The sequence below is a fragment of the Pyrus communis genome, chromosome 17 (assembly GCF_963583255.1).
Source record: "Pyrus communis chromosome 17, drPyrComm1.1, whole genome shotgun sequence".
Classification (NCBI taxonomy): domain Eukaryota; kingdom Viridiplantae; phylum Streptophyta; class Magnoliopsida; order Rosales; family Rosaceae; genus Pyrus; species Pyrus communis.
Genome location: NC_084819.1, coordinates 2,389,538 through 2,408,117, shown reverse-complemented (window position 1 = coordinate 2,408,117; position 18,580 = coordinate 2,389,538). Strand labels below are relative to the sequence as shown.

The 18,580-nt window shown below is 36.1% G+C and overlaps 4 protein-coding genes across 4 annotated transcripts; 2 read left to right on the top strand and 2 right to left on the bottom strand.

The window, feature by feature from the left end:
- The first annotated feature begins 465 nt into the window (after nt 1-465).
- Nucleotides 466-4,526, top strand: LOC137721816 (pirin-like protein). Its single transcript, XM_068460826.1, has 6 exons — nt 466-716; nt 880-929; nt 1,021-1,088; nt 1,204-1,266; nt 1,485-1,588; nt 3,653-4,526. The coding sequence occupies exons 1-6, from the start codon at nt 499-501 to the stop codon at nt 4,125-4,127; spliced, it is 978 nt and encodes a 325-aa protein (XP_068316927.1). The 5' UTR covers nt 466-498; the 3' UTR covers nt 4,128-4,526.
- Nucleotides 4,527-5,910: 1,384 nt separating this feature from the next.
- LOC137723380 (ras-related protein RABA5e) lies at nt 5,911-9,584 on the bottom strand. The gene is made up of 2 exons (XM_068462571.1): nt 9,101-9,584; nt 5,911-6,574 (listed from the first exon to the last, which is right to left on the bottom strand). The coding sequence occupies exons 1-2, from the start codon at nt 9,438-9,440 to the stop codon at nt 6,252-6,254; spliced, it is 663 nt and encodes a 220-aa protein (XP_068318672.1). The 5' UTR covers nt 9,441-9,584; the 3' UTR covers nt 5,911-6,251.
- Nucleotides 9,585-10,088: 504 nt separating this feature from the next.
- Nucleotides 10,089-12,199, top strand: LOC137722579 (small ribosomal subunit protein uS7-like). Its single transcript, XM_068461616.1, has 5 exons — nt 10,089-10,218; nt 10,741-10,843; nt 11,191-11,462; nt 11,584-11,787; nt 11,888-12,199. Exons 2-5 carry the CDS (start codon nt 10,745-10,747, stop codon nt 11,940-11,942), a joined length of 630 nt encoding a protein of 209 aa, XP_068317717.1. The 5' UTR covers nt 10,089-10,218; nt 10,741-10,744; the 3' UTR covers nt 11,943-12,199.
- Nucleotides 12,200-12,415: 216 nt separating this feature from the next.
- LOC137722907 (transcription factor bHLH128) lies at nt 12,416-17,660 on the bottom strand. Its single transcript, XM_068462026.1, has 6 exons — nt 16,920-17,660; nt 14,402-14,727; nt 14,183-14,314; nt 14,035-14,100; nt 13,317-13,385; nt 12,416-12,763 (listed from the first exon to the last, which is right to left on the bottom strand). Exons 1-6 carry the CDS (start codon nt 17,350-17,352, stop codon nt 12,707-12,709), a joined length of 1,083 nt encoding a protein of 360 aa, XP_068318127.1. The 5' UTR covers nt 17,353-17,660; the 3' UTR covers nt 12,416-12,706.
- Between the last annotated feature and the right edge of the window lie 920 nt (nt 17,661-18,580).

Sequence of the window (18,580 nt, the reverse complement as noted above, 5' to 3'; positions counted from 1 at the left end):
TACATACTGTTACTAATTTACGTGTTAAAATAAAATACATTTTTATATCTTATATAATTCCATACTGTTATAAATTCAACTATTAAAGTAAAATTGATTGCATAGTTAATATTCTTATTTACTTAAAAACTTAGGAAATTATTTATGACAACATCTTTTGATGACAAAGAAAAATCATCACGATAACAAAAAAACCGTAACACATAAAATATCTCACATAAAATGTGCAGGTAACACAACCAACATAACCAACACGGTCGACAACATGCAACTCAATTTCATCGTCTAGATACAAATTCTAACCCGTCGTGCTGGTGTTCCGTAATAAAATTCTCCATTTTTTAATGTTTGACTTTTTACATTTCTAAATCGGCTGGTTTGCCCGGCCTCCCACGGTCCCACCATCCTCAATGCCGGTATATATTAAATCAATCATATCACGGAAGTTATAAAGACACGCATCCAGCTCTCAGCTTCTCCGTATAAAAAGCAACGCACATGAAAGCTATTTCCTCAGCACCACACACCACCTCATTATTCGGCAGAGCCACCAACCGCTTCAAAATCCCATTCCCTTCCTTCATCCGAAACACCATGTCTGATTCCGATCACCAATCCCTTCCTCCTTTTTCCTCCCCAAGAATGGTCGTCAAGAAGGTCCTCGCCAAGACCCAGCACGAAGGCGATGGCGCTGTTGTCAGGAGAGCCATTGGAAGGTAACCATCTCAAATTCTACCCGTTTTTCAATTTTTTTGCATCCTTTTTTGCTTTTGAATCTTTTATTTTTACACTTTTTTTGGGATTTCATTACATGGGTTCTTGTGTTCTTGAGTTTTTGAAAACTGGGTTCTTATTTGTTCGCGGATTTTTATATTTCAGCTGCGAGTTGAGGAACCTGGATCCTTTTCTGATGCTGGATCACTTTTCGGGTACTGTTTTTTCTTTTTCTTTTTAATTCATTTTTTTTATGGATGATATGAATTCTGTGCCGACATTGTTGTTTGCTCTGTGATGTTGAAGTGTCCCCACCTGCTGGATTTCCTGACCACGCACACAGAGGTTTCGAGACTGTCACATACATGTTACAGGTCCAACCTTCTTTCCTTTTATTATTTTTTTATTTTTTTTAAATGTTTTTGGATTCTGGATTTCAGATTGCAGTAAGAAATTGAAGTTACAAGTTTCGGTTTGTTTGGATTTCAGGGAGCAATCACTCACCAAGACTTTGCAGGGCACAGGGGTACAATCCGAACTGGGGATGTGCAGGTATCTATCGATTTGTTAATAATATTAGAGTCGTCAAATTTGTTCACGTATATATTCACCGAATTTTGTGTCAATATCGTTGTTGTTGTTATCCGGTCAAAATAAATGGTCAAACGTCGAGGCGTTACTTGGTGAATAAATTTGACGACGTTAGCAGAAATGTTTGTGATTGGACATATATTAAGCATTTTGTTGGATGTGTGATTTTTTGGGGGCAGTGGATGACGGCAGGCAGGGGAATAGTTCATTCAGAAATGCCTGAAGGAGAAGGACCCAACACTGGTTTGCAGCTTTGGATCAATTTAGCCCGGAAGGACAAAATGTACGTATTTTTTCTCATTCCACTGCATAATTTGGGATAGGGTTATTTACACACCTCTTTTCTCTCCCACAGATTCTTGATAATTTATATTTATTGATTTTTTTCAATTTATTCGATCACAATTGGAAATTATAACATGTGTGTGAGAAGTAAAAATAAGTATGTGTATAGCACCGCCTCATAATTTATTTTTGTGCATCAATCAGTTGTCAATATTTAGTATTTATATCTATGCACTCTGTTGTGAGTTGAGTCATCACCAATCTTTACCCTATAAAAACTAACAATTTAAAATGATAATTTGTCAAAAAAATAAAATAATTTTCAATACTTACATTTTAGTCCCTCTTTGCTTACCCGTAATTGTTTATATAATCATCCAAATACTAACAGTTTTTTTGACCGGACCATTTCAAAAAACAAAAACATAAATAGCAGCCATGGCCGCCCGAAGAGGTTGCCATGCATGATCGTTCTCTTAGAAAGTAGCGCATGTCCGGCGTAAATGCCAACGACAACATTGCGCAAGCATTTCGAGGACAAGTTCATCTCATAAAAAATAGTTTGAAACTGAAATCATAGATATTTAGAGTAATATACATGAATAACTTAAGTTTACAAAATTTGATTTGGAACAATAAATAATTTTAAGCTCGTTTAAAAGTGCTTTTAAAATGATTGAAAACGTTTTTAAAATAATTGAAAGGGCTTTTAGTGAAATTAAATGTTTTGTAGAAGACACACCAGATATTTGCTTATTACAGAAAATACTTAAAATACTTTTCAAGTTTCACTTAAATTTGTTCTAATAACTGGTTTCAAAAATATTTTTCATCAAAAGAGATTTTAATTAATTTAGAAAACACTTTTATTATAAATTAATAGCACAAAAAGTTGATTGACTCAATGTGACTGTGGTAATTTTATTTATTTATCTATTTGGATTTTTTGTAGTCTGACAAATTATTCATAGAATATTAGTGTCGAAAGTTCCTAAAATTGTTTTGTAAATTATTTCACAGAGGCATGAGTTGACCATTACTTAATAAAGTTCTCGTGCCGAATATGTGTGGCTGACTCACCAAAGCCTTTTTTAATTAACTTTTTACAAAAAACAGTTGACCCTATAATGCTTAAATACGGAAGAAGATTATCTTTGAATCTATTTTGTGAGGATCATTAGAATTTTTACATTTTAATCATTTATCGTACATTATACGATCAATTTTAATCAGATGTTATTTGTGTTTAATTTTAAATAAAAAAAAATCAAATGATTTTTGACCGTATGATACATAATGAATAACTAAGATGTGAGTATCTTTGAAATCCCACAATTTGGATCTGGATAGAATACAAATCCCTCAAATACATACATGTGGTCTCGTTGGAATCCCACCAACAATTTACAAAAAAAAAAACTAAATATTTAGCAAAGGAATTAGGATTTTTTAATTTCATGCCATGGGGAATTGGTACGAGAATTTAATCTTTTACACATTTCTATTTTTACTGTTATTTTTGTTTTAATCTTTTACACATTCTTGTTTATATTATATTTTTATTTTTATAGATTCGTGATATATCTATGTGCATGTCATTCTAACAAAAGTTAGCTGAATCTATACCACCTATTAATAGAACACTCTTTGTCAACAAAAAATAAACGAAAATATTATCATACCCTGTCATGCATTTTTTTTTTTTTTGAGGTAACCGTTCATGCATAATTAAAATAAAATATTAGACAAGAAAAATCATGGACATTAAAGTAATTTCAACAAAAATAAGTTTAGTTTTTTTTTTCCTTCTTCTCTCATTCAAATGTCATCAAAACATATCTCCAATTTAAAAAAATTACAAATTAAAATAAACCACATTCTCTCTCTCTCTTCCATATTATAGTTTTTTTTATCTTTTAAATTTTTTATATTTACACATACATAATATATGAGCTCCATCTAGTAATTATAATTATTCTGATTTACAGCGAGCAATTACAAAATTATTTTTCAAAAACTTTATAGTTCTCTATATTCACTATGAAAATATTCTTGCTTGCAGGATTGAGCCAAGATATCAAGAACTCCTAAGCAAGGACATAACTAGGGCAGAGAAAGACGGGGTCGACGTCCGAGTTGTTGCCGGAGAAGCATTGGGAGTCAGCTCCCCAGTTTACACCAGAACACCAGCAATGTTTCTAGATTTCGTCTTAAAACCAAGAGCTCAACTTCATCACTGCATACCGGAAGCCTGGACTTCATTTGTGTACGTAATCGAAGGAGAAGGGGTGTTTGGATCAACTCATTCGTCAGCTCATCACGTCTTGGTTTTGGGTCCGGGAGACGGTCTAAGCGTGTGCAACAAGTCATCGGAGCCGTTGCGGTTTCTGTTGGCAGCAGGGCAACCCTTAAATGAACCAGTGGTTTCGCATGGCCCTTTTGTGATGAACACACAGGAGGAAATCTACCAAACTATTCAAGACTATCACTATGGCATGAATGGGTTTGAGATGGCCAAGAATTGGAGATCTAAATGAGTGGGAAATGACTCATTTTCACACTCAGTCTTTCTCCTCCTGTACTTCTTTTCTTATTTTCGTCAATTAGATTGGATAAATCGACGAAGAAAAGTAAAGGAGTTGTCTTCATCATCAGTCAATTATCTCCATATGTATTCCATCCATATTAGCAAATCTAGTAGGAAGTGAAAATAAAACAAAAGATTTTACAGAATTTGGGCAAAAGCTTCTAGAAGAATCTTGAGTTTATATTGGTTTACCCACTTCATGTATGATGGGTCAACTTGTCTTTTCATTACTTTTCTTTCAGTAAGATTTTTCTTTTTCTTTTCCTCTTTTGTAATGAGTTTTTGTGGTAATTATGTTTTGAATTTGATTATATTATGTTCGGTAGTTCTATTCACACACCTTTTTTTATTTCTTACATATTTTCTGTTAATTTTGTCGTTTGATCTTCTTCAATTCATATTCCAGCTGACGGCTGTAATTGAAAAAAGTATGTACAAAGTAAAATGAAGTACATGAATAACACTGCCTTGTATTTTTTCTATTGGGGTTTGATGGTGGTGGGAAATAGTTGTGTGGTAGGGTTGGCTTTTACCTTGTGAGTTGGGTTCTCAACCATATCTCTAACACCCCAAATTGATCCTCCACCAACTATGTGATTGCTAGACCAACCACTTCTCACCCACAATTGAGTTGAATATTTTGTAGCAAAGGTTGATTTTGTTCTAGAACTAATATCTTTGGGGTGATGCCACCATTGGGATATCAACTTAGTGGCATAGTTGGGAATTGAGGTTAGGCAAGCACCCAACTCCCATCCCATTACTCTATCTAAGGTGTGAATCTGCGGCCATTGATTCTTCAAATAAATAGAAAATTCTTCTTTTGCACAATTTGGTCTACCATTAGTGTTCGTAAACAGTAACATAAAAATAAAGTAACAAACATTGTTCGCATCCTTACAGATAAGGAGTTTCACCTGATTTTTGAACTAGTTGTATCAAAATCAAAGAGTTCTAATGCCAACAACAGTTGTCTTCCAACTCAACTTGTACCTCTAGTCGATGAAGTCAATCACATATATTGAATTGACTTAGAACTTGTTTGAAAGTGTTTTTAAAATAAATGAAAGCGATTTTGGTAAAAATATAACCAATTATTAATAAAAATTGGGTCTTGAAAAAGTACTTTTAGTATTTTCTACAAGAAGCACATCTCTGATGCTTATTCCAAAAAGCACTTGGAACCCAAAATCAATTTCATCAAAAGTATTTTCAAACGAGCTCATGATAAAAGAAAAAAAAAATAATTTATACGCACACATCAAACTTCAATTAATTAGTAAGGAGGAAATGCTCCTTGCATCTAAGGAACCATTTGCAATGAAGTCAACATCACATGATCAGAATGGTTGCTTACAGACAAGTGCCTGGGTCTACTTAAAAAGCACATACAACTGGCAAACAGGGACATTCAAATAATGTACCTGCCAACCAAACCAGCTCACCATACATCACCACCTCACACAATTGGCTGGCCACTCGTGTGCAGTAACATGGCTTCTACGTAGAGGTGAAGTTTGAGTTTTATAGGACCATCTCCAATCGAAAAGGTTAAATATAACCTCATTTAGATTTATAGTCATGAAAAAAATTATTTTTAAATAATCAGTATCAGATCATACTCATATGTCATGTCCAACCGAAAAGGCTAAACATAGTCCCCTCATTAGTTTAATGATTTTAAGTTTATATTTCAAATTTATTGGTTAATTGAATTAAACTATCGTTGAATGTTTTAAAATCCAACCATTGAATTTGAATCACATAAAAGTCATCGAGTTGCTGAACATAATATGCTTACTAGAACAAATAACATCACACAAAAGAAATGGGGTGCCTGTCTTCATTTTATAGAAGTTACATGGTTCCCATCCAGTGTACAAATTCAACTTGTTTACATGAATTACAAAGATAAGAATTTACTTGTATAATATCGACTTGTTCGGAAACCTTTGAGTAGGTACCGAATACTAAACAAACCAATTAACGAACCAAATTCAATAACCAACCTTGGAAATGCCCTCGAGCGCTCGTCCTACACGTTTTTGTGATCTTTTGGGAGATATAAACCATATCACCCGGAACAGCAAGAAAAATAGCCCTGGGTTTTCTTTGATCCGTCTGCTCCATTATTAACGAGGCTGACCCTGTTCACAGATAACTCTGCTTTGTACGTATCCGAGTTCAAGACCTTCCGGCTGACATTGTTATATATTTCTTGAATCACAAGCTCAAAAGCCTTTATAACATTTGTTGAGTCCAGGGCAGATGTCTCCATGAAGAATAACCCCTCTGCTTCAGCAAGGCTTCTACCATCCTCAACACTCACAGCCCTAATATCCTCTAAATCACATTTGTTCCCCACCAGCATCATTGCCAGAGTTGTATCGGAATGAGCTGCACCAATGATTAATCAAGCTCAAAAATAAGAACTTAGTAGTAAAGCAAGAAATGGAGGTTACGACGACCAAAAGTAATCATAGATAAGCGAAGAGTTGTTGAGTCTTAAATTCAAACAATATAACAAGGATACATTCTATACATACATTCAGTAAGACAAATGAAATAATAATATACAGAATCCGTTGCAATCCCAAGCTAGCTTTAGTCATGAAAAGGGACATGAAAGAGAGAGCTAACAACAAAACTCAATTTAGAAGATCATTCGTAGCTAATATGATATAGAGAGATACAAACAAATATATTACACAAAGGCAGGTATTTTCATGAAAAGAATAGACCACTTTCAATATATATAGCTGATGATTGCAAACTCATTAAGCAAGACTCTTCCATAACTTTGTTTTTCAACTTCTCGAGCTTCTTAGAATTTAATTCTTGGAAGAAAATTCAATCCAAGATAGTCCCCTAAAGGATATGGATTTGTCCATGCTTCAGAGACATGCCAATGCGTTCTCCTTCTATGACAGAAAATCTTAATGGTCAAGTTTTTAAGCGCTTTTGCTCCTATGTGGTTTGTTTGGTTGGTCCATTTATGATAGAATTGGATTTTTAGGCATTTAGTTTTCTCTAGACGTTGTTGTCTAAATTTTTTAAGAGAAATTCCTTTTAGTGTAATGAATTGTGATTCGGGGAGTATTTTGAGCTGAATGCAATTTTGATTAGGCAAAGTTTTTAGGACACAATGTGCAATGTTATCAACTTTGTAGTCTCAAGGTTAATATACCGAGGAGAAAAAAGAAAAAGGCCTACTGACAACTTGTGACGAATGCTAACTTAAACAAACTTGGTGATCATGGCAAGAAGGAACTTTTATAAATGCAACAAAATAAATAGCATGATCATTACCATCATGAAGATGTAACACCAAGAAAAAACCCATAAGAGGAGTTGCTAACACAAGAAGCCATCAATAGACTCTATCAATATTCATAAGGAAAAATGATAGGAAAAAAAAAAAAATAGAGGATTGGGATTGTGTAAGCTAAACATCTAATGTATTCACTATTTAGAAGTAATTAAAAAAATTTCATTGTGTTGTATTTTTTCTTACAAGAACAAAATAATTACAACCACAGTTGACATGCAATCCACAAGCACAATAAAATGGTAGTGGCTAACTATTGACATTGTATTTCACTATTAGAAAAGGTAAAAATTTTGGTAAATAAACACTAATCGTACATTTTGAATTTTTCAGAGAAAAATTAAGGTACGGATATGGACCTCCTAAAGAATGAATTTTTCGAGAATAGTGTGGAGACTACAAGTGTTGCTAGCCTAATTTCAAACATATAACAAGATAAACTAACAAGGCATAAATTTCATGCCGTACTAAATACCAAGAACACTTGGTTAACTAGATGGTCAGCTAGGAAAGCATATCCCCCCACATAAAAAATCCAAAGAGGAGTTGTAAGGACCCCCTTACACTGATTGATTGCTCTCTCACAAATAGAATCGGATGGCCAAAGCTCTTAGATTCAGCAAACAAACAAACAAACATGTATCACTTGGGCCCTCATATCTCAGACACTATAAACAATCAATCATTATCTGTCAAACACCTCCTCAGTAGATTATAGCGGCGATTCATGCATCTTAGATCATAACTTCAACCAAAACCTCTTGAATATATATAATCTTTTAGCTGTTCAGAAACTTTAAGATTCCTATATTACCCCCTTCTTAGTTACTAATACTCTGTATAGAAGCTAACACGCCATACTACATACATTCGACCACAAAGTGTTACACGCAAAACAACCAAACCATCAAGTTATCTGAATCCTCTCAACTACCCAATAGACGCACCTCAGGCCTAGATTTGCAATGAGTATCTTGCCGGATCCTCTTTGTGAGAATCCCAAGGATCCTCCAATCACATCCGTCCGTTTATCGTATATCGTGCAGTCAGTTTTTATCAGATATCGTTTATATTCAATTTTAAATTAAAAAAATTACAATGATTTTTTACCGTACGATGTACGATGAACAGATTGATTTGAGGATCCTAGGATCCTCACAAAAAGGATCCGGCGAGGATATTCATTCCTCGATTTGACACAATAGACTTACTTACATCATTGGCTACCGGAACGTATTCAAAAGTTTACATATATTAGTCAATAACTCAATATAAGCAGAATTTTCTTTCAATTTTATAACAATTTACACATCCACCTTAAAAAAACAAAAGATTTTGAAAAAAATAATTAGCTTTCTTCTGAATGAAGTTTTCAAACAGAGAATTCTTAATCATAAGTACATAAGATCTAAATCCATATCCATCACATCCAATCAAAACTCACATTCACCTAAAACAAACGCAACCCACAAATCCAACAACCACAATTATCACAATTACTTTAGCAATTTCGCTTCAAGATGAAAACACCATAACCAAAAGCAAAAGCAGAAAAGAAGAAAACTTTGTCTGAACAGACGGTGTAAGTAGCTTACTCTTGAGCTCATCGAGCCAGCGGCCAACACTCTCGAAAGTGGTCTTGCGGGTGATATCATAAACAATGAGAGCTCCGACGGCGCCGCGGTAGTAAGCAGAGGTGACGGCCCTGAAGCGTTCCTGTCCGGCGGTGTCCCAAATCTGAGCTTTGACCTCTTTGCCGTCGATTTCCATGCTCTGGGTCTGAAACTCCACGCCTATGGTTGCCTTGGAGTGGGCATTGAACTCGTTCCGCGCATAGCGGGACAGCAAGTTCGATTTCCCCACCGCCGAGTCGCCGATTATAACGATCTTGAAGAGATACTCCTCCCCTGACCCCTCCTCGTCTGAAGACGACATCTCGCTCGCCCCTGCTCCCTGGTTCTTGCTTGCTTCTTCTTTCTGTTAATCCAGCACAGAAATTTGAGCACGCAGTTCGAGAACGGAAGGAGTGGGAGGAAGGAAGTGAGTTTTGACAGAAAAATGGCCGTCTGTCAGATTTTGGAGGAGAGAGAGAGGGGGAGGAGAGAGAGAGAGAGAGCGAGAGCGAGGAGTGATGGTGTTGTAATTGCGCTGGCAGGAGGCAGACGGACATACTGCGCAAGTAGTGCCTTCGTCATAGATTTTTGGGCATCTTTTTTTCTTGTTTTATTTTTTATTTATTATATTTCTAATTTATTCTTTTATTGCGGTTTTACGAATAGATTTGGCACCTTCAATTAAATATTTAAAGAAAATAAATTCTGTTTAAGAAATGGGTATTTTTTGTACTACATTTTTATACTATTTTAGACGACATTTGATATAGACAGTCATATCATTTGAATTACGTTTATTATTTAATAAATTAATAATTAAAAACAAAAATTAATTAATCAAATGATAATTATGATATACGAGAAATCTTTATCCTTTTTTTTTTTATTTTACAAATTTTTCAAATGACATCATTGCTTATATCAGATGTCACTTAACTCAAAATTTTGAATCCACACCAAAGAGGCCCAAGCCCAACCTAAAACCCAAACCCTAGCTGATTAAGGAAGCTCTTCCTCGCCTTCTCCAAAAGCCCCCTGTCTGCCGTTCCCTCGTCTCCGGTTCAAGCTCTCTCGCTCTCGTCTGAAACTCTATCCTCCTGGTCAGTGTTCACCGCTCTCCGCCGCTTCCCGCCATTGATTTCTTATCTTTCGCATCTCACCTGTTGCTTACTGTCGAAAACACATTTTATAGTTTTCTTCTTAATTCTTTGTTTTGTTGTTGTTGGTTTTTTTTTTTTTTTTTTTTTTTTTTTTTTAAGAATTAAGCTCGAATTTTTAGTCGGGTATGCGAATCGAATTAAGAAATTTAAGAATTTGTATCCTTTTCTCCTTTCATTTCATTTTTTTTTTTTTTTGCTATTTTATTTAATATTTTTCTCAATTTTATAACTTGATTTGTAGGAATATCTGGTGTTAGGTCTCAGTCCTTAATTTTAATATTAGAACATTTGAGCATTGTGAAATAATCTCCAATTTTGACCAACAGAATTTTTTTTTTACATTTTTGTAGCTTGATTTTTAATGGCAGTTCTTAGGAATTAGTAACATATTTGTGTTGGTTCTTGCAGAACTAAACCCTATAATGCTCTAAATTTTGTAGCTTTTCAATTGTGTTTATACAGAATCATGGCTGCCGCCGCCGTAGCTGCTCCTGCTGTGGTCGAACCAACGCAACCTCACTATGACGTGAAGCTGTTCAACCGCTGGAGCTTTGATGATGTTCAGGTTGCTGGATTTTATACTATAATTTATTTGATTTCTACTGTTTTGAGCGCGGTAAAATAGTTTGTCTAGACCGTATGCTTCATCGTGTATGCATAGAGCTACGATAGGTATTTGGTGCTGTCCTGAATACGCCGATCTTATTTCTTATGTGTTATCAAATTTATACAGATAAAATAATTGTTTTCTACATATTTTTGTTAATTTCATACATCTTATACTTCGTTACCTGGCCATTGAGATCACTTCCTGTGTATACTTCATTCACATTTTCAAATGTATGGACTAATTTGTCAACATCTACTACCTTTGTATACTTCAAGTGATAATGTATAATTTGCAATGTATAGGTCAGCGACATTTCCCTGGCGGACTATGTTGGAGTGGTACCTGCCAGGCATGCAACTTACGTACCTCACACTGCTGGGAGATACTCGGTGAAGCGATTCAGGAAAGCTCAGTGCCCTATTGTGGAGAGGCTTACAAACTCACTCATGATGCACGGAAGAAACAATGGAAAGAAACTCATGGCTGTCAGGATTATTAGGCATGCAATGGAAATTATCCATTTGCTGACTGATCTGAACCCAGTCCAAGTTATTGTTGATGCTGTCGTTAACAGGTACATAGACATGAATATGTTTAAATATCGTTTTCCCCCGGTTAATTCCTTAAATTGATCAAGCAATTTTCTTTTTCTTCTATTGTATGTCTTATTTGTATGTCTTGTTGTTTCTGATCAGTGGTCCACGTGAAGATGCAACCCGTATTGGATCTGCTGGAGTTGTTAGGCGTCAAGCTGTGGATATCTCACCTTTGAGACGTGTGAATCAGGCTATCTATCTCCTCACAACTGGTGCTCGTGAGTCGGCTTTCAGAAACGTCAAAACTATTGCGGAATGTTTGGCTGATGAACTTATCAACGCTGCCAAAGGTTCCTCCAACAGGTACTCGTTTCTTTCCCTCTATGTTATGTAGTCTGTTTCGATTTCTTTCCCGTGATTTTATCGTTTCTATTCTGACAATTGGTGGTGTTTTTCTCCGCAGTTATGCAATCAAGAAGAAGGATGAGATCGAAAGAGTTGCAAAGGCCAACCGTTAAGGGGATGCAAGAAACCGTGATGCAACGGGGAAATTGGTTTCTGGGTTTTGTTTAGAAGATGCCGGATTACTCTTTCTTTTGTCTGTGCCATTTTTGGTTTCGAGTATTAGATATGGTTTGAATGTTTCCAGAGGACCGACTTTTATGTTCAAATTTGGGAAGAGCATTTTTCTCTTGTCAAGCAGGGACATTAACGTTATCAAATCTTTCTGTGTGCTTGAATTTCCAGTCTCTCATCAGTAAAAAGGCAAGTGAAGTGTTTTTTTGCAAGAAGTGCTTTAAGTGCTTTTGGAACTAAAAAACATTTTCTTTAAAAGCACTTTTAGTCATTTTAAAACTACTTCCAAACAAGCTCTACCCTATCCGAGTGGTTGCGGCAACAAATCCGCAATTGGAATCGGTTTTCGGCACCCCACACATCAAAATTTTACAGAACATGAAAACCAAGAAACTGATAAATGAACTGCAAAATGCACAATACTCATTCAACGAAAGAAACAAAGACAATTTCTTGATGAGTTAGGAAACACTGTAGATTCATCGTATAGACAAAAAAACACGTGGAGTTTTGAATCACTCCAAAACATGAAAGGACAGTTTCCGTCCCCAACGTTTGAACGATCAAGTTCTCTACTCATAAATATGAAGTCTAACCTGCAAGTAATGCAACAAAGTTAGTCTAGCTTCGGTTGCTCCTACCTTCTTTTGACACCCTCAGAGTTTGGACCTCTCTGGTCGCTTGCGTGCTTCATCATCATTTGGGATCATTTCGCGGTTGGTTTGCAGCCGCAAGTGCAATGCTCAAGATCATTATGAAGATCCTGCGAATAGGGGAAAAGGAAAACAAATCTTATAAGACGAAATTTGAGGAAGAAATGAAGGGAAGTAAATCGTTATAGTTGTAGACATTCAACAGTGAAAGTTAAACAAGAAATGGTCATTCATCTTTTTTGTTCAATTTTAGACAAAATCTATATAGGAAGGTGCAATCTAGCAACTAATTACCCTCATTCGGCAGAGCTTAATAAAACAGTTTTTGATACAATTTAAAGGAAACAAAATAACAGTATAGAAAGCGGTTTTCAAATTTTCAATAGTTTTACGGTTTCTGAACTAAGAGCTGAAAGCATGATCAGAAACATTCTTTTGAAACTCCGGACTCAAAACATTGTTACTTAATGTATGTAAATCACAATCGTAACACAAAAAGAAAAGAACAATAGCTGTGCATGCGACAGTTCTGGAGCAAGCCTATTGTTGAGATCGACCTATTATCATTTGAAAAAACCAAAACACATTCATGTCGTGTATGTAAAAAGTTTGCAAATACGATAAGTATTAAGTATTGAAGTTACGAATTAACAATTCACAAACCTGGATTTGATGTTGAAGGCCTTTGATATGTTGCACGGCTAAATCCAACATGTCCGCATAGCTCGTTTGCTGAAATGAAATTGGGAGAAGTGTTTATAGGTTTCATAATCGAGCATTGTAAAAGTTTGTAGTCAATGCTCATACAGCAATGTACATATGAACATGAAAGCTGGAGAATACATGGGTCTCCTAACTGAAAAAATTAAACAGAGTTATTCATGCATCAAATCAAATGTTAAAGCATAATGTTTGGCATGCATAGCAATTCCGATGGGAGCTATCTTAGGTTTAAACGTCATAGGATGATTTAAGATTCACGTTAAATAAAAGGATTTCCATGCCTATTTGGGATTATGTTTTATTTATCCAGTTTGAATATTATGTTTGATTGAGTTTGTACCTAACTTTTTTCTTAAGTGGTCACCTGACGGCGAGTTTTCAAGGATAGGAGGTCTAAATGTAAATAGTTTTTTAAGTAATCAAGGGATAGGATGTTATAAATACTATCTTAAAGAGACTTTGTATACAGTTTTATGTAGGTTTTCCCCCCATTATGTATCTGTACAAGTTCTTTTATGGAAAAGATTCGCTAACTAAAAACACTTTGGATTAAAGTGAAAATACACAATAATATCATTACGGCATCAATAATGTCAAGACCCCATATATTTTCAGTAACATTCAGTAATACAGGTTTAAAAGAGACATCGATTACTACCTTATCCATGTTAGGAACAAGGTCTTGTAGTTTTTTTAACTTCCCGCTTATTCTAGTTCTTCTCTCCTGCATAAATGAAAGTTACAAGTCAGGAGGACATATTATAAACAACCTACCAGAACATAAGCTTCATGGATGAGTTGGTAACCCTCTCTGCAATGCTTCTCGGATGAGTTGCACAGCCACGCTTGGCACGGATTTTGCAAGGAACAGAATCTTCAGGAATGTGTAGTAGCTTCTCTACTGTTGCCATTTCTAACGACGTCTGGGGAAGGCTAAACTGAAATGGACAACAAAACAACTATTAATATGAAAAATTGCAACTCTAAGAACCAAGCACGTGAAATGGATTATGAATTTAAGGTACCTGAGATTCTAAAGTATTGAGGCAGTCAAATATGTCAACATCCATATTTTTAGCTCGTTTACTTGGCGGAGCTGAAAAGACAATCGAATTGGTATTATCCCAGGATTCCATCCCGAAGCTAGTGGCAGGATAAGAATGCATGGCACTATGGTGGCCGTTCTTAGAGCTAACACCTTCACCAGCATTTTGACTTACTTCAGAGATTTGAGAAAGAGAATCTTGCCCACTAAAGCTCAACTGAGACTTTAATCTTGTTACTCCGGGACCACCATTATTGCCCCCTTGTGATCTATAGCTTCCAGTTCCTCTTGTAACTGAGAATCCTCCTGTTCACGTCATAATGAAAGATGATTTGTAAACCTTTGATGATAATCATCATCTTGATCATGAATCATGATCACGAAGAATACGACTATGACACGTGTTGAACTAATATCCATAGGAAGTTCGATTCTAGACTGCGATGGTCACACTGTATAATTGAGACTTCAAAGGATATATAGGAGGCATATAATTTATCACTGACGTTGGCACCGTGTCGACTAATGCCACGTGAATTCACACGAAAGACAGTAATCCTTGTGCCATTAGTCGACATAGTGCCATCCACGGTAACAAAATCCATGAATGCGACTAGGTGTATTGTGGAAACTATCGTACCAGAATCATGCAAATTAATGAGTATAGAACCATGCTAATTCTGCATAATGTCATCACGCCTCTCAGTGACGCAAGTGATCGTAACTAGGACTTGCAAACTGAAAGACCTAAGGATTCTAAATGGAACCCGCATCATATTTTTTTCTTTTATGGGTTTACCCCTTTCCCTCGGCTTCATCAGAACTACAGATGTTCCGCTTAGAAAATGCAATTATAAGATAGGAGTTCAACTCATCGCATCATGAGTTCAAACCCCCCTCCCGTTAGTCTAGCTTAGAGTAGTAATCTCATTTACACCGTTGCCAATTTAAGACATTAGCGTTTCAGTATGATCATGCTTATCTTTTTTTAGTAACTTTCCTCATGTTGTACTAGATTAGTCACTAAAACCTTGTATACGTTTGAGTGGCAATTGCTGTAATTAATAGATGGTTTTTAGCTAAACTTTAACCCTAGGTTGCTTAACACTTTAAATTTTGGCCTAACCCACCAAACAAAATGTCAATAGAGTTAAAAACTATAGGCAAAGAGTTACAACTTGCAAGGGGTGACATGAGATCTAAGGCCATCTCCAATCTTTTGGCTATATTTAGCCACCAATTCTAAATAGCACACTAAAAATATAATTTTTTAAGAAATAGTGCAGAGCTATAACTTTGCATCTCCAATGGTGCGGAGGCTATATTTTATTTCTCTCAATATTTCTTTTACTTTTTAGTATATCGGAAAAATATTACGGTACAACACTTACACATCACCTACTATATGTTGTTTAAAGTAATTATACTATTTATACATATTTATATATAATTTTTGGAACACACTGTTTTAAAAGAATATGTATATCGGAAATATCTATTTTTAAAGACAAATATTACGAATATTTTTTGGTTTAAAAATCTGATTTATGTCTCTAAGATTAAAAAATAAAAATAAAAAAATTTGATTTTTGCCTTTGGATTTAAACAACCACGTCATATTGCTGACAAAAAGAAGCAGGTGCATCATAAAAATGCAACCCACAACACATGATTGTTGCCATGTGTTGTCCTAGACCCCTTTTCGACTTCATGAGGGGGCCATGAACAGGGGTCGCTCATTCCTACCAAAGGGGCCAAATGTAGCAAACCCCTAAGGAATTGGCCCTGAATCTTTTTGGCCCTCCATTGTTGATGGATTTTGGAGAAAAAAAGGGCTAAGTTTGGAATTGGCACTCCCTTGGAGATGGCTAACCTAAAAAAACATTAATTAAATAACTTACATTACGACAGGTAATTCGCCATTGTAAAATATACATTGTCCTTTTAACGAGATCCAGCTGTAAACATGATTGATTGGAGAAGAGGCAAAGCAAACGCATGACGTTTCTAAATATATAAAGTTTAGAGTGCACGATGATTTTTTAAAGTGTCACAAACACAACTTACACAAATTAAAATCATAACAAACAAATAAAAACACATGCAATGATAACAAACAACCAAAGAAAACAAGAAAAACAATAGCAAGTTGACGAATTATCATCCTAAAATAATAAAAAAGACACGTAAGCAACCCATGCTTACACGTGATTGGACAGTTGGTCTTGGTGCGGGTGAATAAAATACCGAAAATCCCCCCCTTCCCATTGGTTGATTAACGAGTAATATATTGGACAAGGATTAAGCAATGTTATTTTCGTAATTTAAACGAACTCCACGGGCATTTCTGTCTATTAGTCAAATAGTCAACGTCAATTCAAAGGCCCCAGAACCAGTTGAAATCTCAAAAGTACCCTACGCACGCGAACACGCCAACCTCAATCACCAAGGATAGTACCGTCATTTTACAAAGGAAAGAAAAAGTGGGAAGGGCGTACCATTGCTCTCAGGGGCGGTGAGATGGCTTAAGAAGCCAGCTGGAGAGCTTCGCTGGCGAACCAGAGCCGCCGACGATGTCGAAGAACAAGAAGAAGAGTTGGAAGATCCAATCTCATTTAGACCGTGCGATCGGAGCAGTGGCTTGGTGGTGCTGGTGTCCCTGTGGCTGCCGTTGGATGAGTTGACTTTGAAGCTGGACTCGGAGCTAGTGAAGGAGGGAGAGTCGCCGCCACCGTCTCCGGAGAAGTAGTGGCCTCGTAGGTGCTGCGGTCGGAGGGATGAGAATTCGCGGTCGGCGGCGGCTCCCATGATGGAGTCCACGGCTGAGTTTAGGAGGGATCCTGGGGCGGAGCCGTAGCGGGTCAGGCCCGTTGTGCTTGGTCTCGGGGCCATGGGCTTTTGAGGCGAGGAGGATGAGTTTGTGGGATACATTTATATGTATACTACGGCGGCGGCGGCGGCAGCGGCAGCAGCAGCAGCTCACTTCTGGTGTTCTGAGAATTTACAGAGAGAAAGAGAAGAGAGAGAGAGAGAGAGAGAAAGAGGGAAGGGAAGTTGGTCTTTTTAGGAAAGGAGTGAAGGGGATGAAGGATGGCTAGTTGTGGAAAAGTCTAAGAGAGGTGCTTAGATCAACTGCAGGTGACGGTAACCGATTAACGTCACCCTTCGAATCTGAAAACAGTGTCAGAGTGGTAAACTACACGTGCGCCCAACTTTTTGTTTGGCCCTTTGTTTTTAAGTGGTGAAGTAACTTATACTTGTTAATTATCGTTAAATATGTTTAAATTTTGAGATTTAGGTACTAAATGATTTGTCTTGTTGTAATTAATGAGGTGATAGAATCATTCTACTACTTAGTATTATATTTTATTAGTATTTTTTTTTCACTTATAAGTGAGATTTCGATAGGGTTGGAAATTTTTCTCGAAAATCTCAAAACAAACCAAAAAAATCTCTATCCTATACCAAAAAATTTCCAAACCGATAATACCCCAAAAATTTTGGAATTCATATCGAATCGATCCCAAACCTTTCGGTATGGAAATCACGATTACATATTCAAAGGTTCATGATCCCAAACCGAACCGAATATATATATATATATATATATATATGTTTATACATATTTATTTTGGTTGCAGACATGTTATATGTTGAATTTAAGTAGTTTGATAGTAGGCTATATTAGAAATAGAAGTATGAAATTAAGTTGTTTAAAACTTTGGAAGGTCAATTTGACTTTGGTATGAATGAAGTGGTACTTCAATTGGTATGAGGTAAAAATCATAAATTTCAATCAATATGAAATTGGGCAACAAAATTTAGGCCAAAAGCCCAAATTTTAGCCCACATCCTAAAAGCCCAAAACCCAAAACCCAGTTCCGATCCATCCAGAAATATCGAAAATATTTTGGGAATCCCGAAATTCCAGTCCCGAAAATTTTCGGTTTGAGATTCGGGATCCCATTTTCGGTTTAGGATCCCATATCGAACCACCCCTAGATTTTGATACCAAATTGTTATAAACACGTTGTGGGATTTAGTTTAAATATTTACTCTCTTTCACATTGCGTGAGCGTGATGTCTGTATATAAGAACCAAGCACCGTGAGTTTGAATCGTATTACAATATTGTCATCGTGATGTAAGTTTGTTAAGAA